The sequence below is a fragment of the Halichoerus grypus genome, chromosome X, assembly GCF_964656455.1.
Source record: "Halichoerus grypus chromosome X, mHalGry1.hap1.1, whole genome shotgun sequence".
Lineage (NCBI taxonomy): Eukaryota > Metazoa > Chordata > Mammalia > Carnivora > Phocidae > Halichoerus > Halichoerus grypus.
In genome coordinates this window covers 26,744,420-26,764,602 of record NC_135727.1, presented here as the reverse complement: position 1 = coordinate 26,764,602, position 20,183 = coordinate 26,744,420, and the positions used below count along the sequence as shown (strand labels likewise).

The 20,183-nt window shown below is 39.5% G+C and overlaps 1 protein-coding gene across 3 annotated transcripts in view; it reads right to left on the bottom strand.

The window, feature by feature from the left end:
* Nucleotides 1-5,441: 5,441 nt before the first annotated feature.
* TENM1 (teneurin transmembrane protein 1) overlaps nt 5,442-20,183 on the bottom strand; it is a 774,784-nt gene continuing 760,042 nt past the window's right edge. For all 3 annotated transcript variants that reach the window (XM_078065077.1, XM_078065079.1, XM_078065078.1), the window contains 5 exons: nt 17,459-17,755; nt 11,155-11,542; nt 9,077-10,297; nt 8,168-8,310; nt 5,442-6,587 (listed from right to left, as the gene is read on the bottom strand). In XM_078065077.1, the coding sequence (XP_077921203.1) occupies nt 5,829-6,587; nt 8,168-8,310; nt 9,077-10,297; nt 11,155-11,542; nt 17,459-17,755 (2,808 nt within the window). In that variant the 3' untranslated portion in view covers nt 5,442-5,828. The remainder of the gene's footprint in view (nt 6,588-8,167; nt 8,311-9,076; nt 10,298-11,154; nt 11,543-17,458; nt 17,756-20,183) is intronic.

The following is a 20,183-nucleotide window of genomic DNA, read 5'->3' as shown; positions in this document are numbered from 1 at the left end:
CTTTTCACTGTATCTGTGTCCCAGTAGGCCCCTTCACCTGCGGCGGATACATTCCAAGACTCCCATGGATGCCCAAGCCCATAGATAGTACCAAATCTTACATATACTATGTTTTTTCTTATATGTACGTATCTGTGATAAAGTTTAATTTATAAATTAGGCATAGCAAGAGATTAACAACAATAAGTAATAAGAAAATAGAACAATTATAACAATATACCGTAATAAAAGTTACACAAATGTGGTTTCTGTCTTTTTCAAAATAGCTTACTGTACTGCACTCACCCTTTTTGCGATGGTGTGAGGTGATAAAATGCCTACGTGATGAGAGGAAGTGTGGGGAATGACGCACTCATTGTGACAGTGTTAGGCTACTCTTGACCTTCTGACAACGTCAGGAGGAGGATCATCTGCCTCTGGACTGTGGTTTACTGCGGGACTGCAGGTAGCTGAAACCCTGAAAAGTGAAACTGCAGATAAGGGGAGACTACTGGATATATCACTGAATAAAAAGGCAGCAGGGCATTTAAGGGTGATGTAAATTCCAGGATTCCAAGCAAGTTTCAGAAACAAACAGGTTGTTTGGACAATGGGTGCCCATTACTATCAAGTTGAATTTTGCAAGCTCTATTGGCCTGCTTTCCCAGTGTCACTCGTAAATATGTTCTCGTGAAAAATAAGTGCCAAATGGCCATTGGAACTGCCCGGGACGTGCGAGCTGTTGTTTTTTAGTGTTTCCTGACTGCTTCTCTCCCCCATTCGCTTTTTTGCCAATGCATCTGCGTGTTCTGCTCTCCTAGCTCTCCCCCACCCGTTTTGCAATTCTTCATTTTCTTTCCATTGCTCAGAAAGGCATCGACAAGAGAAAGAAACCTTTTTAAAATAATAGCCTAGAGGCATTTAAACTTGCAAAAGCTACTCTTCTTTTTTTATTAAATGGTCATTTGTGTCAGAGATCCTATTTGTACGAAAAATAAAAATGAAGAGACATCTGCTTAGGATTAGTGCCTTTTTGATTTCTGCACCTTCATTTTCAAGATGATGCAGTTTTACTGTTCTCTGTTAGGGAGCTACTTTTCAATTGTCAGGTGACCAGACAGACTCAAGAATGCAGTTTGGCGCATGAATAAAACGGGACGCAGTGTTCATTTGCAATTTTATTTTTTAAAAATGAAATATTCAAAGTACTTTTTTCTTTCAAATATCGACACATAATGTTGAACTTTAAATATTTACAGCATGTTGTTGTGATGCTCTTGTAGAAAAATGCATGCTTCTGGCCTGAAAGCCAGAGCAAAATGCAAAAGACCATTTAACTGCAGCCAGAGAACATGAACCTGTACAGTATCCAGTCACTTTTCAGCACAGGAGTGAGAGCAGGAATACAAAATTGGAACCTATTGTTTCCTAGCAACATGGCTCACGCCATCATAACACAATTTTCAGTATGATTAGAACCTCTAACTGTTGTTATATAGAAACTGAAAATGGCATACACTGTAAACATCTTTACTGTTCATGAGAAAGTAAGCAGCTAAAAAGAATATTTTTCTGACGTAAAGGCTATACTTCTCTTTTTCACCTTCTTTCTTACCGATGCTTTTGCCAGAAGAAGAGTAAAGATTTAGACATTGTCATGATTCATACAAGTAAAATATTTTCAAGGACACAATCTGATATACTAACATTTATTTAAGAGGTTAAAGTCCACCACTAAATCTAAGGAAAGATTTTTAACTGCCAAACACATTTCCTTTGACAAATAATGTAAGATGACAACTGCCAAGACAAAATCCACAGCAAGTTTAACTAACTATTTTCAGTTACTGTTTAGGAAGTAATTTCTTCATACACACAGTAGTAGGTTTGGTCCTTAATAGCTTTCACGTGAAGGACACACTGAAATAACAGTCACTATTTTGTGGTTGAATTCTTTTTTGTTGTTTGTTGTTTTCTGTTTTTTTGTTTTGCTTTTTTGTTTTTTGGTTTTTTTTTTTGTTTTTTTGGTCTTTTTTGTTTTTTTGGTTTTTTTTGTTTTTGTTTTTTCCTTTGCAGAATAAAGAACCTTACAGAAGGCTGTGGAAGAGCAGTCTGAGATCTGAAGTACTAGTCAGGTCAGCTACGTGTATGTGAGTTCCTCCAAGAAAACAAGAATGTCGCATCCAATCTGTAGCCTTCTGTCTTTCCACAAGCTAGAATACACTCCAGTCTCTTCCAAAGAGTGTCTTTCAATACTTGATTCCTATACTTTTGCTTCCATTACAATTGCCCTTACAGGAATGTATCTTTATAAATGTAAAAACTTCGCCCTGACTCTCTCAGGTGATATTACAGTGGGGCCTGGTCTGGTTAAAAATAGATTTAAAAAAAAGGAAAGAAAAAAACAGAGTAGGAACAACATGATAGAATGCTTGAAACTGTGTCAACAGTTATGAAAAAGAAAAGTCTTAGAAAAATTATCATTCAATTTTATACCTCTCTATGTAGTTAGCCTGTGAATTCCAAATTATACATTGTCAAGTTTTTATACATTTGGCTATGTTGTATATATATTATATTATATATATATAGTCTATATATTATAGATCTTCTAGATAAATTGACAGTAAAGGACACGCTTATTTTATACAGTATTTTGCTGGGTTAAAAATAAAACATATGCCTATTTATATGGTGAGTGTTTTGCTAGAAATTAGGATGAATTGGGCTTTATTTCCCTTTCCTTCAGGAGTCATGCTTCTAATCAATAATGATTAGAATGACAACTAAAAATAAATGTAATTAAATGTCTGTTAAGCTGCAAACTTTGCAGTTCATTTGGATCTCTAGACCGTAGTGCAAGAGTAAAAACAAAACGAAACAAAATAAAACAAAACAGCACAAGTAAAATGGGCCTAACTAGGAAAAAGAAACAACCACAGAGTATTCCCTGCCTCCAGCCCAGAATGTTCTTCATGAGAGCCCCAACTAGCGTGCTCTCATTCGAAAGTGCTTGAATGGTGTGTGGTTATGCAGTGTCAGCTGCCTGTGCTCTGGGTATGAGAAATTCAAATATTTCTCTTTAAGATACATTTACTTTCATCAGGAAATGCAAACAAATTGTTCTTTCATTAAGTTAAACTTCAGAATTGCAAATCTATGAAGGCATTCCTTGTATTCAGCTGAACGATGTACCCAATATCTCCACGTTCTTATTAAGAAATGCCAAAATGTTTCTCTTAGATTTACTGTTCATTGGTGCTAACCTTTTGGGTTTTTTTCTCTTTCCTCCCAAAAACTTTGGAAGTGGTAAAGAGAAAAATAATAGTTCAAGGCAGTATTAAAACCACAGCTATAAGTGATAAAAAGTGCATTTCCTGAATATAATACAACTTTAAGAAACTAAAGGCACAAACTAAATAAATATGTATTACAAACTAGAAATGCACAGTTCAAGGTAATCACTATTAAGTAAAAGCTTCAAATATTTGTTCCTAATGGATATTTAAAGCAGTTTGAAAATGATACATCATCAGTGAATTGCAAAAAAGTATAATAATCGCTTAAAATATAAGCAAAATAGACTCTAATATTGACATCTTGGATTAGTGATAAAATACATCATCACATTTATGAATGCACTCTCTATATACAGTTCGCAAATTATTTTTCCATTGATTTAAAAGAACTTCAGAGTTTCTAGGAACTTAAGGTCCATTTTTAGGCTGGTGTGGAGGTATTCAAATTTTCAACAAGTTTGTTCATAATTTTAGAATCCCGTGCTGAATAAATACTGTACCACTAACACAGGCCTGATTCAGGGGGAAAAAAACAACACAGTAATATGATTGTAGTCTCTATCAGTAATCTCTTGAGCTGGTGTGCTTCCAGTTAAAAAGAGAGAGGAGTTCATCATGAATTCTCTCTCTTTCTCTCTCTCTCTTTCTCTTTCTCTCGGAATACATGCGTAAGAATGTGGTAATCCCAATGTGAAGTTTTTGAAAATGAAATGTTTGGATCCACCCTCCCCTGCTGTCTGCAGGTCCTTGCCTTTCTGTCCTTCCACTTGGTGGAGTAAGAAATCAGACTCTTTAAAAACCTTAACAGGAGCCTGAATTCTGACTTTGCATATTTTCAAAGAAGACTGTCATCACAAAGCAAGGCAATGACCCCACACTGCATTTAGGTAGTAGCTGGAAAGAATCCAAACTGTAACATTCCATCATAAATTCTCCTTCAGACATAGCGAATGTGCAGACCCAGTGATGAAAGGTGCTGAAGCTGGCTCAGGGGAATTTTCAACAGGCCACATTGTGCTGTCATGTATTTTCATTTGTGGTAACTTACAATTACACAGCGTTTTTACAAACTGTCTCTTTGTCACTGGGCACAAATCTCGCAGCTCACCAAGGGACTTCTTTTTACTACAGGATTCATAAAGATTGAGAAACTGCAGCTGATATTACCACTAATCCTGATCTTTTTCCAAAGTTTAACTGATCATGGAACAAAATAAGCTTTCCTGGAAAATAGTTATTTTCCCAGGCAGGACAGATGATTAAATAAAAATAAATGGGTAAAGACAGAGAACCAAAATAACTAACCATATAAATTATTTTAGTAAAAAAACAGTCTGCCTCTCTATAATGAGTTGAAATGTTTTAGATTGGAAAGGGTTCGTTTAATTAAATTTCCTGACTGTGGCTGGGAGATGTTCAATACAGAATTGTACATTTGAAAGATAAATCTAAGTGGGATGAGTCAATGTGGCAGCAACTACTGTAATGTTTGGTTTGGTCTTCCCTTTAGTACTTTCCTTTCGTCTTAGTACTAGGTCTGTTTTTATAAAGGTTTTGGCTCTTGTGAATTTCTGCAGTAGTAGTGAACGTATTTATTGGTATTCCAGGCACGTATGCCTGCTAAAGTCTCTTTTATTTTTTTGTACCAGAATCATTTGTAGTAAATTACCTTCCGTGTGCACAACACCACTGGATTAGTGTATCAATACAGAATCACTAAGGTGAAACTATGACCAAAAACACACCCTATATATAAATGAGAAATTCCTACCCAGGTTAATAAAAGCTATGCTTACAATTTGGTAACCCAAAAAAAAAAAAAGTAGTCAAAACAGGTTGTGGGAGAAGTTACACTGGCCAGCTGCCTTGGTATCGTGTACACACAAGCAAATAGTGGTAATTCAGTCCTGTTACCACACCCATAGGGAGGCGTGGTAGGCAGAACCCAGCCACCACACGCCAAAACACAGCACAACAACATGGCATTTACTTTAACAAGCAAGGAGGAATAATCAGGGAGGAAGGGCGAATGGGTCCTGACTCTGGGAGATGGTGGCTGAGGACATTTTACACTTGTTTGTAAGTTTCCTATAATGGATCTGGGAAATGTGAAAGGGCTGGCAGTCTTTCGAAAAGCAAGGTTCAGAATACTATTGCACCACATTTTCAAATAGCCCACAAGTTCTGCCAACAGTTAAACGTGAAATTTCGTGTCACAATAGAGATAGAGAACCTTGGGTCCTTTATATTTGAACATATGCATGGCTTGACAAATTTAAAGTGGTGCTTTCTGAAAACTTTTTTTTTAGCTCTTTTACTTGTGTTATTTTGAATACTGCCACACAAGAACTAAAAATCTCTGTCATTTCTTAAAGAGTTTAAACAAACAATATTAAAATACCATCTTCCGTCACATTGAAAGGCAGTTGGATATGTTTTTCCTCCATATTTACATATACAGAGTTCTGATCTAGAAAACCAATACAATAAACCATTTTATGTTTTAAAAACAGGCAGTCTTTGGTGATGCAAAGGCAGAGAATTTTTTTGTTACCTCCTGCCTATTTCGCTCTGTCTCATAAAGTGAATATTGTTGGCACTGTCAGAAAGTTCTAAATACTGCTCAACAGACAAAACAAAATACCCATCATAACCTTGTACCCTCCCAGTGCTCAAAAGCTGCTGCTTTTCTCCCTCTGTCCATGCTCGAATACCCTCCTCCCCTTCTTGCAGTCTTCTTTGTTCCTTAGTCCAGGCCTGGGCAACAGCACGTTGTCTGGCAATCTCCAACACGTGATTCTTTTCCTCTTCGACAGTTGTCCCATACCGGATGTTGAAGCACAGAGCCCCGTGCTGGAGCTGGATATCTGCAAACCGTCTAGTCCTCCCATTCAACACAGAAGTCATCTGGGACACAGTGACATTGACACCATTCTCTAGAATCCGCCTCCCCCCAGTGTTACCGATGAGCACCAGGTCTTCCTCCAGAGACCCAAGCTTAATGAAGTAGTGAGTGTCCCTCCCCTCTATGGTAAAATGTAGGTTTTCCAGGTAATGAGCATTATTGAGAATGGCAGCAAGCCGCCTGCTATCTTCATTCGCTACTCCTATAATATCAGCTGTTACTATGCCATCCTTGATGGCGAATTTTATACCTTTTCCAAAAACAGAAGGAACAGCCGCAAACCTTGGTTGCTTCCCTCCTTCAAGGCACCGTCCATCATTATATCGGGGAGTCATAGGAAGTTGGTCCAAGGAAATGAAATTCCTGAGCTGTTTCTGGAGCTCACACTGAATACCCAGAATAGTCTAGGAAAGAAGAAAGGCACAGTGCAAATGCTTGGTGATTGTGAAAAGTCCCTTCTTGCTTTACCGTGCTGGTGTGTGATTTCACAAGGAGCCAAATTTGGAATCTCTTCATCAGCGATTTGGCAAAGACAAGACTAAGAGGTTACTTGGTCACCTGGCATATACTTCTTGAGGTCTTGGTGAGTTAAACATAAGGAAGTATGTTCAAATTTGGTATCATAGAATCTCAGAACTAGAAGTCACTTCAAGTTAAGTGGGTCCAGCTCCCCCGAAACAAAGACATTTCAACTTCACCAATTTAATACTCACTAGCTGTTTGTTACTGTACGTGGTGTGATACATTAGCCACAGTGAGGAGCAGAGAGGGTTTAAGGCCTTATTCTTGCTTTTAAACAGATTATAACCTTCTACATAACTACAGCAAATCAGCAAGAAGTTCACTGATCTTCTTACGTGGACTTAAAAAAAAACCCTTTTTATTATGGGCATTTTCAAACATACTAGGAAATAAAAAGAAGAGAATAATGAACCTCCAAGTATCCACAACAAAGTTTCAGCAATTTCAACATTTTGATTAACTTTTTTAAAGGACTTTTAATTATAAAAAGGACTGTTAATTACTTTTTAATTACAAAATTATTTTTATATATTATATGTATTTACAAAACAGGATAAGCCTATAGTACCTATTTAGATTTGCCTTTCCCTTATAATTTTTTAAAAAGATTTTATTTATTTGAGAGAGAGAGAGCATGAGCCGGGGGGGGGGGGTGCGAGGGGCAGAGGGTGAGGGAGAAGCAGACTCCCTGCTGAGCAGGGGGCCCGACGTGGGGCTCGATCCCAGGACCCCAAGATCATGACCTGAGCTGAAGGCAGATGCTTAACCAACTAAGCCACCCAGGTGCCCCTAATTTTTTACACTTAAATTTCAAGCCCTCCCATCCAAATTTCAGTTTTATTTTGCTTAAGTAATTTTTTTTTTTTTTGCAAAGAGACAGTCCTCCATTTCTTTCAATTGAAAGAAAAAGTTACTTTTTGTTTTCATTTGTACCTCATACTCTTGATGAAATTACCTGCTGAACTGTGAATAGTTTGGTATTCCTATTTTCCCAGAGACTCTATCCCTATAGTATTTATTATTTTTACTTCATTGCTCTTACTACTTTTTGTCAGAATAATTTAATTCTGTTCTTCCCATGTTTTTTAATGCACTACACCCTAAATTATTTCGCTGTTGGAAATCTGAAGTTTTTATGTCTGTCAGTGAACAGTTTTCTCTATACAGAATCCATAATTGCCCTTGGCAGCCCGTTCCGGAATTTTAAAAGTTTAGTTCCTCCTGTTTGTCTACTGCAGCAGGGCATCGAATCCCACGTTAGTCTTGTCTTTTCTAAAAGCTCCAATTCCCTGATCCTTTCCTCATGGAAGCTTTTTTCTACCTCCTCATTAACTGTGGACATTTCAGTGAATATTCAAGATAACTCAAAAATAAGTAAGCAAATATATGTTAATGCCATTTCATGGTGTTGGATGCTCGTCTGTTTTTTCAGATAAACAGAGATGGTAAAATTTTTACAAACCTTTCCAGGATCCCACTCTTGAGTTTTTGTCTGAAGCTGTAGAAGCTCATAAGTTAATTCCAAATTTTCTAATTCTGGTTTGGGAAATCCAGGTAGAACATTGTGTAACTGGAAACCAAACAGCTCCAACCAACTTCCAATGTCTGTGAGGCACAAAATATAAAAGAAAAAAAAAATGATGAAGCCCATACTTTACAACCTTTGTGGAAAGCTTGAACGATACCTCTCCTGCCTTCAAAATGTTCAGCCAGTGGGAAGTTAGGGATAAAACTCCCCCTTCTATCACCTGCTCTAAAACATAGGATCCTCTCTCTACAGGGATACCTTTTGATTCATGGATAATCACAGAGATAGGTTCAGTTTACAGCACTGAAACTCTTAATGTGGTAATGGTACTGAGGCCACACAGACCGTAATATTAGATTTATTTGATGGAACACAATCCTGAATTTTTCCTTTATGAAATTATTCGTATAAGCTTTTTAAAAAAAGGATGTTATTTATTTGAGAGAGAGCGAGCACAAGCAGGGAAAGAGGGAGGGAGGAAGCAGACTCCCTGCTGAGCAGAGAGCCCCACCTGGGGCTCATTCCCAGGACCTCGAGGTCATGACCTGAGCTGATGGCAGATGCTTAACCGACTGAACCACCCAGGCACCCCTCGTATAAGCTTTTAACAGTGAAACCTACAAACAGAAAGCTTGAAAGGAAAGAAAACGTGTCCTGGGATGCAGAAGCATCATGTTTTATGCCCTTTGCACAGTTGTGCTCCCTCTAGAAGACTAAGGAAGAGAGTGACTGCACAATAACTTGTGGGTTAACTGGCAGGAAGAGGAAGCATATTTACAGAGGCACTGAGATTATGTGATAAACACCATGGAGTTATTGCAAGTTTAGTGTAAAGTTTTATACCTGTGGTATACTTTGAAACATCTTGAATTTTGCCAACTGGGTAGTTATTTTCAAAGGAGTAGAGGTTGAATGGTTTAGGAAGGAGGTTCAACTGTTTCCATATGTGATGATTAGGCGTTGTCCACCTGCCAGCAAAAACATCGTAATCCCTTTGCCCCAGGTGCACTAATTTAGTAAGCAAATCATAGAGTCCTCCATGGAAACCAATGACGACCTGAAAGTCAGGGTAAGTGTCATGATAGATATCTCCATAAGGCGTGTACAATATCTCTTTTATCACCTGACCTCGACTGCTGAACACAGCCAGTGGGGTGCCTATATTATCACAAGCTACATAATATTCTTCACCACTGCTTAGCTCCATGGCAATAAGGTGACCTTGGAGATCATAATACAGGGATGTAATCTCTGAGCTCGTGTGGTTGTACAAATGAGTAACTCTTATGGGGTTGGCCAGGTCTGCATAAAAGAACTGAAGGTGCTGCCCTAGGCTGGACTTACTGGCGACACGTCGCCCAAGCCCATCATAGTAATACTGCACAGTCCAGCCAGCAGCCTTATTGTAGGCTTTCTGCAGCAGACCATTAGAATTATATTCAAATATGTCATTGCCCCTCTGCCTCAGAAAGCCATCTTCATCCATTTTATACTGAATTTCTCCGAGTCTGGTGATGCGGTCTCGGAGGTCATATCGGAGAGGAGTAAGACGAGCACTATTTCCATGGCTTAAGAGGTTGATGTTTCCATTCAGATCATAACTATAACGCCACTGGGTTTTGTCATTTACAGAAACAGTCTGAAGTTGCCCATCGGCATCGTATTCATAGAAGTATCTCGTTATGTTGGCATCTACTCCCACTCTTATATCACATATCACCATACGCCCCATATTATCATATTGAATAGTCATCCAGTAGGCAATAGCCTTTAGGATTTCATATTGGACTTCAATAACTTGTCCGTTGGCACTGAAGATCTTGGTGTGCTTCATCACCGTAGTGGTTATGACCTGATTTAAATCGTAATTAATGACACTGAATTTTCCAAACTGCTCTGTTCTACCGGAAACATCAACATATCGGTACAGATCTATGGGCAAAGGGGTTTCGTTGATCACAGCTTGCATGCTGGTAACTCGGAAGTTGTTGTAGCTGTAGTCAAACCGAGCGTTCACCAGCCCTTCTTCGCTGAATCTGAAGATCTGGCGTCCAATAAGAGGTCCTGAGGAATCAAAATAAAAACAATGAGAACAGAGTTAGATGGGTAATGTTGAGCAACCAGAAGGATCTAGGGTCAGGGTCTTTAGTAGTGATGCTTTTACATTCAAAATAAGATATTAGAGATTGACCTCTGATACTTCACGCCCGGGCATATCATCTCATAGATACACACTCTCAGAGCTGTGGTCAGTAAATACGAAAAAATACTGTATGCTATAGTTATAGAGTAATTTAATTACAGGAACTATTTAAGTAACAGCCCATCCAGTGGCTTGGGGTGATGAAACTGATATTATCAACATCCTTTCTTGTTATAATCACTGACAAAAGTACTTTTAATTCGTTTAACCTGTGCTACAAAGTCAGCAGGTCAGTTGTTGACAAAATCCAGCATTAAGGTAACTGACTTTGGGCATTTGATACGCTAAGCCCAAAGAATGAAATATATTCAAAAGTTCTGACTTTTGAACATATTTTGCCATCCTCTGAGGCTTATAGAGGTTACATGGGGCTTGAGCTTGTTTCAGGGAGGCTCAACTCCTGCAGCTGCATCTCTGGGAAGATCTGGTAATGAGTTAGGAAGGAGCACACAGTTGGATCAGGTTCTTAGAGCTCAGCTTTTCTGAGAGCTGAGACAGAGACAGAGAAATGCGCGGTAGGTTTTTAAGGAATCAGCTTTCATGCAGTCTATAACAGGTTTTTAATTTCAATGGAAGATAATTTAATAACCAAAGTGAACGTTTATGGGATTGGATGTCTACAGGTCAATGCTTCTATTTCACACGGTGGCCAGCAAAAATGTCATAAGAAAATACTGACCGATGTGGATGTACGCACTGCCACCCTTTCACAACAAACCTGTTTGCCTATATCTGATCGTGCAAATGAAGCCGTCGTGCATCAGGTGTATTGTCTTAATGACTCCAGAAGACTCTTCATATGTTAATGTGACCTGAGTGGTATCATAGAGAACCTCAGACAGCCTGGCTTGCTTGGTGTATTTGTATAAAACTCTGCGCCCTGTTCCCAGATGCAGGGTCTGCAGCAGTCGGCCGTCCCGACTGTAGTCTTGGATAAAAGAAGTGCTACTGTCTGGCGGGGTGTAGATGTTCCGGTAGTAGCCCACTGAAAGCATGGTTTGTAGGCTGTGGCGCACCATACTCGGCATGGTGACTGAGAGCAGACAATCCGACTGGTCGTACTCAAAGATGTAGCGCCGCTGGCTATGTAAGAGAAGCATCACAGACTGAAACGAGACAAAGGCAAAAAATAGCATAGTACGTACCACTGAAGCTGAGGAAATTAAAGGAGATTAAAGAAACACATTCAGCCATTCAGCACAGATTTATCCAGCACTTGCTCTGTGCCAGGCACTGAGGTGGACCCTAGTGGATATAGTAGTGGGCAGTAATGGTGTCTATGGAGAAGAAAGACAAGCAACCAAGCAATTACAACACAGTGTGCAGTGTGTTATGACAGAGGAAGGACAGGGTGCTTATGGGAGCAGACCAAGAATAGCTAAGCCAGACTTAAGAGGTCAGGAAAGGCTGCCTGGAGAAAGCAACATCCAACTTGAGATCTCAAGGATGACTAGGGCTTTGGCCAGGTTTGAAGGCAGGGAGGTGGGGGGAGCCGGGGAGCGAGATAGTGCTCCTGACAGAGGGCACAGCATTGAGGGTCTGGATAAGAAAGAGAACATGGCTTTTCAGAGAATGAGAGGAATTTTGTGTGGCCAGAGCATGTGTGTTGGGGGTGGGGTGGTGAATGGCAAGAGATGAGGCCACTTAAGTAGGCTGGGTCCAGATCATGCTGGGCTTTCTAAGCCATGCTAAGGAGGCTGAACTTAAACATGCTGGCAACAGGGAACCACTGAAAGCCAAGTTGAAGGACAGGGTCTTGCAGAGCTGGGAGAAACAATCAAGTCAGTATTCCAAAAGGGTTACTGTTTGTGGAGTCGCATCCATGTGGAGATGGATTAGAAGAAGGTAAATGGAGGGGAGGGCATGCCACATACTGAGTTACAGTCACCAAAAAGTATTTATTGGCTTCACGTAGTCGTAAAGTCTTCCTCAAAAGTTTGTATATAAAATATTATAATTATTTCTCTGCAATTCGTGTTTTATTTATTTTTTGAGTATAGTTGACATTTTTTTAAGATTTTATTTTTAAGTAATTTCCATACCCAACATGGGGCTCGAACCGACAACCTTGAGATTAAGAGTTGCACGTTCTATCAACTGAGCCAGCCAGGAGCCCCTATAGTTGACATTTTAAAAAAATTTGAGTATAGTTGACAAGCAATTCATGTTTTAAACTATATTAGGGGAACATGCCATTAAAAAGTGAAGAATTCTCTGGATATGCAACCCCTTTCCTCCAAACTGATCTGTATTTCAGAAACAGTTATTTGTTGAGGTATAATGCCTCACATATGATTAGGTATTTCACTGATACTGGTTTACCTTATTTTAACCTCAAATACAAACATAAAAGGAACACTGTTTTACAGGGGACTCAATCCTATTTCTAATTGAAAAGCATTTAAATCTCATCTTTTAATAAAAATAAAAAATGCTCACCCCTGGAGACTCTGATATAACTCTCTAAGGAAGCTGTATCCCTCCCTTCTTGAGAATTACCTTACCAAGCAAAAGGATTTAGTTGAGCTTATTTTCTGAAGTTTGTGTTATGAAAACAATAGGTATCTTTTCATTTTCTAAACATAAATTACATAAATATTTATGAATATGAATTACAGAAGCGTATATAATGTGCACTTCCCTCTTCTAAATATGAAATTATATTCTAGTATTAAATCTATTTCTTGGAACTGCATATCCCCCCGCCTTCTGAGAATTATTGATTCTGAATCGCATGTCAGTACCGTGAAGTCGAAGTCTGCAGTTATTCGCTCGTTTGTTCCTCCTTTTTGTTTTTTCCCACCAAGTACCCTGCCTTGCGGATACAAAGCTGCAAGCTGCGTGTGGGAAGCCTGTCACCTCATCATCTGGGGACAACCTGCACCTCCGAAACTGCCACTGAACAGAGGCAGGAGACTTGGCATGAGGACACGAAGGGAGAACCACCTCCTTGACCAAGGCAGAACCAACAGAACCTTGAGGGAGCTGGTGAAAAATGCCTTTGCATTAGCTCTATGCTCAAAGTCAGATTTCTCAGCTCCTTTCCAGTCTCTGCTGTCAGTTTGCCACGAACAAATGACATCTGTCACCTGTGATGCGGGCCAGGGACAATCACCATATGGCTCCCACACATTATCTAGTACCAGCCTGCCTGGGCCATGCCTTTTCCAGTCGCTGTGCGTGCCTTGCCAAACATGTATAGCACATTGCCATTGTGTTCTCTCCCCTGTCTCATCCATCGCGCCGCAGTAAAAAACCACTGCCCGACTCTGTCCTAGGTGCTGCTGATGCAGTGCGGTCTCAAAAGCTCCCTGGTCTGTTTTAAAGCTTTCTGCCAATGGCAAGGATGTGGATGACGTGATTAGAAAGCTCGTGAATGTAACTGTTGTGTTGCCAGAACGCCATTTAGCTCTCACTTGGCTGCTTTCTCACTTTGGGTGGGCATTATTACCAGTTTGTTCAAAAATAATGCTTATGAGTCCATCCAGCGCCCACAGTGCTGCTACAGCAGGAAAAAGGGCCATTTCTTCTGAGTCCAAACAATAGAGTTGGAGACTTTGTATTTTTTTTAATGGGTTGTGAGATCCTAAAAGAGATCATTGTAAAGAAGAAAAAAAGAGCAAGCATGTATATTCATTTGAACAAGAATAGAAATGAGCAATGGTGGAAATTTGAAAAGTTAAAGCACTCGAGTAACCACCAGATGGCAGTGTGGGGCCACCTGGAAGCTCAAGGCAACGTGCATTGTATCACTTTAGGCAGGCAGCTTTTGAAAATTCAGCCCTAAAGAGGCAATTTTGTGTAAATGTATCAGACTAGAGCATCTTATTAAATGATTATAAAATATCTTTAAATGCATTTTTTAAAATGAAGTCCTTGAACGATTTTAGGAAACCGAAAGATTTACATTTACTGTAATACAAAATTTTAGCCCCACAAGTCTTCAAAATATAATTAACTCAGAGAAGTCTCATAAATCAAGATAGAGAATTAATGACCACATAGAGAAAATTTAAGAAACAATAATTGATTTTTTTTAATAGAGAAGAGATCATTTAAGCAACCACAGCTATTACCCAAATAATTATTTTTCTCCTAATGGCTACAGATCATCGTGCATGAAAATGATACACGTAACTTGCACTTGCTCTAGAGGAAGTCATACGATTTCTACAAAATTTCTGCACATTAGGGTGAAATATTTGCTGTTTCTTTTTAATATATCATGGTATAGGGATGGCAAGCAAATTTACAGAGGTATTTTGAAGCATAAAATGAGGTATACATTTTCAAGCTTGAGAATTCTTACTTTAAAATATACTAGAGGAGCCAGTCTCTTTGTCTTTGCTCTGCTCCAGACATAGTGAAAGAATGTGCCAGCAAAGGCCATGTTAAAGAGAGGACTCAAAAGAGCACAGGAAGACACAGAACCTCATCACCTCACTGCAAAAGTTACATGTACATTGGATTTTGGTAAATTCAATATTCCTTCCCTTTTTATTTTCTAGAATCACAATTTCAAAAATGCTTTAATTTTCTTCTTTTCTCCTTTCTTCATTTCCCTTCCTCCTTTCCTTCCTTCTGTTCTTTCTTGTTTTAATTTCCCTTCAAGTAGTAGTAAGTAAGTAGCATTTGTTACTGACTGGAAAATAAATGCTATAATGCACTATGTAAATGGAACGAAACTAACTTATTTTATGATTAGATGCTCTGGGTGCTTTATATTCAGTTATTTCATTTAATCATCATATCTATTCAGTGATTTAGTTATTATTACTGGTAACTATAATGTTAATAAAATCAATCTCATGATAAATGATTTTTGGAAAGTAAAGAACCATTTCATAGTTGTGTGCTTTGTAGGTTCTGAGTTTTGCATAATACGACTGTTTAAGTCAAGGGCTACCCATATTTTTTATTTTATTTTTTTATGTAGGCTCCACATCCAGTGTGGAGCCCAACATGGAGCTTGAACTCACGACCCTGAGATCAAGACCCGAGCTGAGATCAAGAGTCTGACGCTTAACTGACTGAGCCACCCAGGAGCCCTGGGGCGACTTTGTAATTAGAGAACAAATTAAGTGTGAACTCAAGAAAGGGACAAAAGTCAGCTAAAAGGCACAAGTGATTCAGCTTGTCTCACTGGTCAGTAAACTAGTCTCTGGAAGTCCCTAGGGCTTCTCTTGATACATGATACATCAGTCAGGTCTTATTTCTGTCCACTGCAGGCCCTGGCTCATAGACTTCTCCTTGTTTTTAAAGAGATTGCCAACTCAGTTTCTGTAGCAAAGAGAACTTAGGGGAAGTTTCCTTCACATGATTCTTTGCTCAGCTAATTCAGAAAAGAGAAGCAATAAAATTGCTTCATTGGTGTCACAGAAGCTGCATGAAGGGCTAAAATGTAAGTTTTCAATAGGCTCCTTCGCTATTGTATAGGCAGCCCAAAGGAAAAGTCTTAGAGACTCAGATGCAACTGTCTACAGGCAGTTATAGCTCAGTGGCCAAATTGTGGTGCTAATGAATTGGGTTTATGAGTTCAAACCCATGTACACTCCTAGGGAGTGTTGGCTACTTCACTGGCCACATGTATGACCTGTGGAAGGGTCAGGGCAAACCCATCCTCATTCCTTGAAAAACAAATCAGCCTATGATCTAATAATCAGTGGTATCTTTTTTTCATATGAAGGTCATCATTACATGCATTGCCCCTGTAAACATACCACCAAATATTTGGATTCAGGAAATTTTGTACCAAGTTTAGTACTTTGTGAACATGAGCCATAGGATTTTGCAAATCATTCTTATTACCAAAATTCAAGAGGGAAGACCCACTCTATAAGATTCAGATGTTCCTAGTGTAGAGTGTAGATTATAGATTATAGATTTGACCTATTTCTTCAGCAGACAAAGGGTGGATACGGCAGAGGACTCTCTTCTTTACCCTGGCTCCCAAGTGGAATTCTGCTTTATCTCCTAGGCATTTCCAACTTGGCAAGTTCCCCAGCAACTGCCTCTGGGAAGTAATATTATAGTTTTATAATGACATACAACCACTGGCATACTTTTTCCCCCCAAAACTTTGGGGAGTGTATCAGAAAGGCCTGACATTACTGGGTGCAAATAGTGAAATTCTGTCATGTGAGCTATGAGCTTCTATGACTTCTGTAAGAACTTCTAGGGGTTAACTTGCACTGATTACCCTTGAATCCTCAAGGGAAACATTTTTTCAGTATTCCCAGAAATTAATTCAGGACTGATGAATTCGGTTGAATGGACAGATTTGGGAAAAAAGAGATGCCATCTTAGGACATCAGAAATTGAGATGGCGGATGGAAATCACTCTCTCTTATTGTTCTCTGCTACTGATCTGGCCAGAAACCATTTTGCCCTGTGGGGGCTCTTTGACAAATGGTTCTGGGGGTGGGATTAAAATCCTTGTCTATTTCCACCAGACAGGAGCCCGCGAGCTCCCATTATGGGTGCTGCTGGAGACTCACTGCACACACAAAGGACTATTACCAATGAGGCCCCACTGCTACTGTTTGCTCAGACTGATTACTTGTGAAAATTAGTCCTCATATGTATACCTACTAAAACTTCACTGATTATCCCAACAAAATTAGAATTCCTTATCCTCTAAGAGGTTCTTCTCCAGAGCTGAGATACATTAACACACAATTTTATAATTTTCGACCTATTTTACCTCAGTATGAGCTTTCATAATAATAAGGATACCTTTTCAAGAGCTTGAACAAATATGCTCAAATGAGGAGAAAGCTAAGCCATTATCCTGACTTCAGTTTGAAAGAGTACCTGGCAGAGCGTGGGGTTGGGGAAAGTTTTTAGCTGAAAAACAGCTTATCCTTATAGATACATTTGGTTGTTGTTGTTACTTCTACAGGGCCTGACAGCCAGAACAGACTTTTCTCCTGTAGGTCTCCTCACCAAGATCGGTAATTAGGGCCATTTTCAATATTCTCGTGCAGAAACTCAGAACTAGTTTATTCTCCCTACAAACTTACCTTTTCTAAGTAGGTATAGCTCCAAATTTTCCCATCAGCCCAAGTTCTTGAAATTATTTTTCCACTTTGGTCATATTCCATTTTTTCATTCCACGTCCCTCTTTGAATAAACGTCACCAATCCCGAAGGTGAATATGTGATGTTCACTTCATTATATCGGCTTACGGGAGACCACAGAGTAGGTCGTCCAGTCTGGTCATAAAGAATTCGAAGGGTGAATTTCCGGTGGTCATCGTAGATCTTTCCCGTGCGAGTTATATGATCAAAATCTATGGAGAGCAGGTTTCGGTTATGGGCCTGCAAAACAGATATGAGACCTATTTTAAGCACTGCTTTGGTTCCTCTCATCAAGTGCATTCACAATCATGAAGCCGCCACCTTAAATCCACCCGGAGCTAAAGACAAAAGAAGATGTTGGGGGTGGGGAAGAGGGAAGGCCAGTTATGGGAGGTTTTCAGGCAAAGCATAGTAAACCGGGTATAGGTTTTATTTATTTTTAATTTTTTTAAAAGATTTTATTTATTCATTTGAGAGAGAATGAGATAGAGAGCATGAGAGGGGGGAGGGTCAGAGGGAGAAGCAGACTCCCCGCCGAGCAGGGAGCCCGATGCGGGACTCATCCCGGGACTCCAGGATCATGACCTGAGCCGAAGGCAGTCGCTTAACCAACTGAGCCACCCAGGCGCCCCCGGGTATAGTTTTTATGCAGATTTAGATCCTTGCCTTTTCCACTGATGAGAGTTTCCAGAGACTTAGAGCCATCCTCCCTTTTCTGGTACAGAGAGGAAGACACCCTTACAAATGGAGATTTCCCTTACAAACATAGATGCCTCTTACAAAAGGGTAGCTTCTACTCAGTTTTCGGAGCTTCTGAGTCGGCTGTTTCTTAAAATCAGCCCAGGGGCGCCTGCGTGGCTCAGTCGGCTGAGCGATCCGCTTTTGGTTTTGGCTCAGGTCCTGATCTTGGGGTCATTATCTCCAGCTGGTGGGATCCAGCTCCTTACGAGGCTCCAGGGGCTGAGCGTGGAGCTTGGTGGGGATTCTCCCTCCCCCTCTGCCCCCCCAACTGCGCATGCACATACATGCGGGCACTCTCAGGAAAAAAAAAATCAGCCCAGAATAATCTTTATGTCAAAAAGGCATATTTTAGGGTGGCAAATTCTGCTCTCCTTCAAACAAAAAAGGAGAGACTTTGAGAAGTGTCAACAGCAGTGGCCCGGGAATCAGGAGCCATTTCATTAGCTGCTTGTCTGTGTACCAGTCATTTCTTCTATCAGAGGCTTAGTTTTCTTAACTGTGAAATGAGAGTGATATTACCAGTTCCTACCACAGAGTTGTGCTAAGAATTAAATAAGATTACATATACAGGTACTGCGAAATGTAAAAATAATATTGGTAATTGTTATTTTAAAAATATAATGATTACTTTTCTCATTTAGGTTAGGCTTTTGAATGGGTCCATGTGTCAGATTCCAAGGTGATTGTAGTTTGGTGTACTAGATCTATATCTGTAGGAATTGTCAACATGATCCAGAACAGAATGTTAAATATCTGGCTAATGAGGAAGGGAGAAAAAAACCAACATTAGGGCTTGACTACATTAATCAGAGTTGAACTAAACAGATTCACTCGCTACTCAACTAAACTTTATGTTCATTTTTAATTTTTGTGGTCAAGGATCCTTTTAAATATCTGAAAGCTACATACTGTGTCCCCAGGAAAATGCACATAAACACATACATGTACATGATAAATAAAATCTCAAGGGGGCTCTGAAACCCAATCGTGAAACCTCTAGGGGTCTCAAGAGTCCAATTTTAAAATCTCGGTTCAGAAAGAGATTTTTAAAAATTTTTTATTGAAACATTTTTATTTTTATTTTTAAAATTGAGATATAATTGACATAGAACATTATATGAGTTTCAAGTGTACAACACAATGATTCAGTATTTGTATATATTGTGGAATGATCACCACAGTAAGTCTAGTTAACATCCATCACCACACATAGTTACAAATTTTTTTCTTGTGATGAGAACTTTTAAGATCTACTCTCTCAGCAACTTTCAAATATACGATACAGTATTAGTAACTATAGTCACCATGCTGCCCATTACATCCCCAGGACTTCTTTATTTCATAACTGGAAGTTTACACTTTTGACCACCATTACCCATTTCCCTCCCTGCCCCTTACCCCCTGCCCCAAAACCACCAATCTGTTCTCTGTATCTGAGTTCAGTTTTGTTTTGTTTTTTAGTTCCACATATAAGATCCAAACAGAATTTTTTTATCTTAGTAGCTAGATAACTGTGAAGGGGAGCAGGATATGCAACCCAAAACGTGCCATTTTGTATGCATGTGGATTATTTTGAGCTGAGGTCAATCAAGACCCAGCAGGCTCAAGAAAAACTTTCACCTCTTCCTTAACTACCTAAAAGAATTTAGATAGGGGGCCTGGCTCAGGAAGAGAGCTATTACCCGAGATTACTTTGTATTTGAATAACCTATCTGTATGGCAGAACAAACATCCAATTACCAAACATCTGCTCTTATTCTTGTCCTGTGAATTACCCTCCTCCCCTTTGAAGCCCCAGGCCCCTCTCCCATTCCTTAGTTCAGGATGGTATCTAAGCCTCATATTGCCTTGACTGTCTCTGAGCCTCTTGTGTTTTTGTGGAGCTTCCATAAATACAAAATTAAATTTCTTTTTCTCTCATTAATCT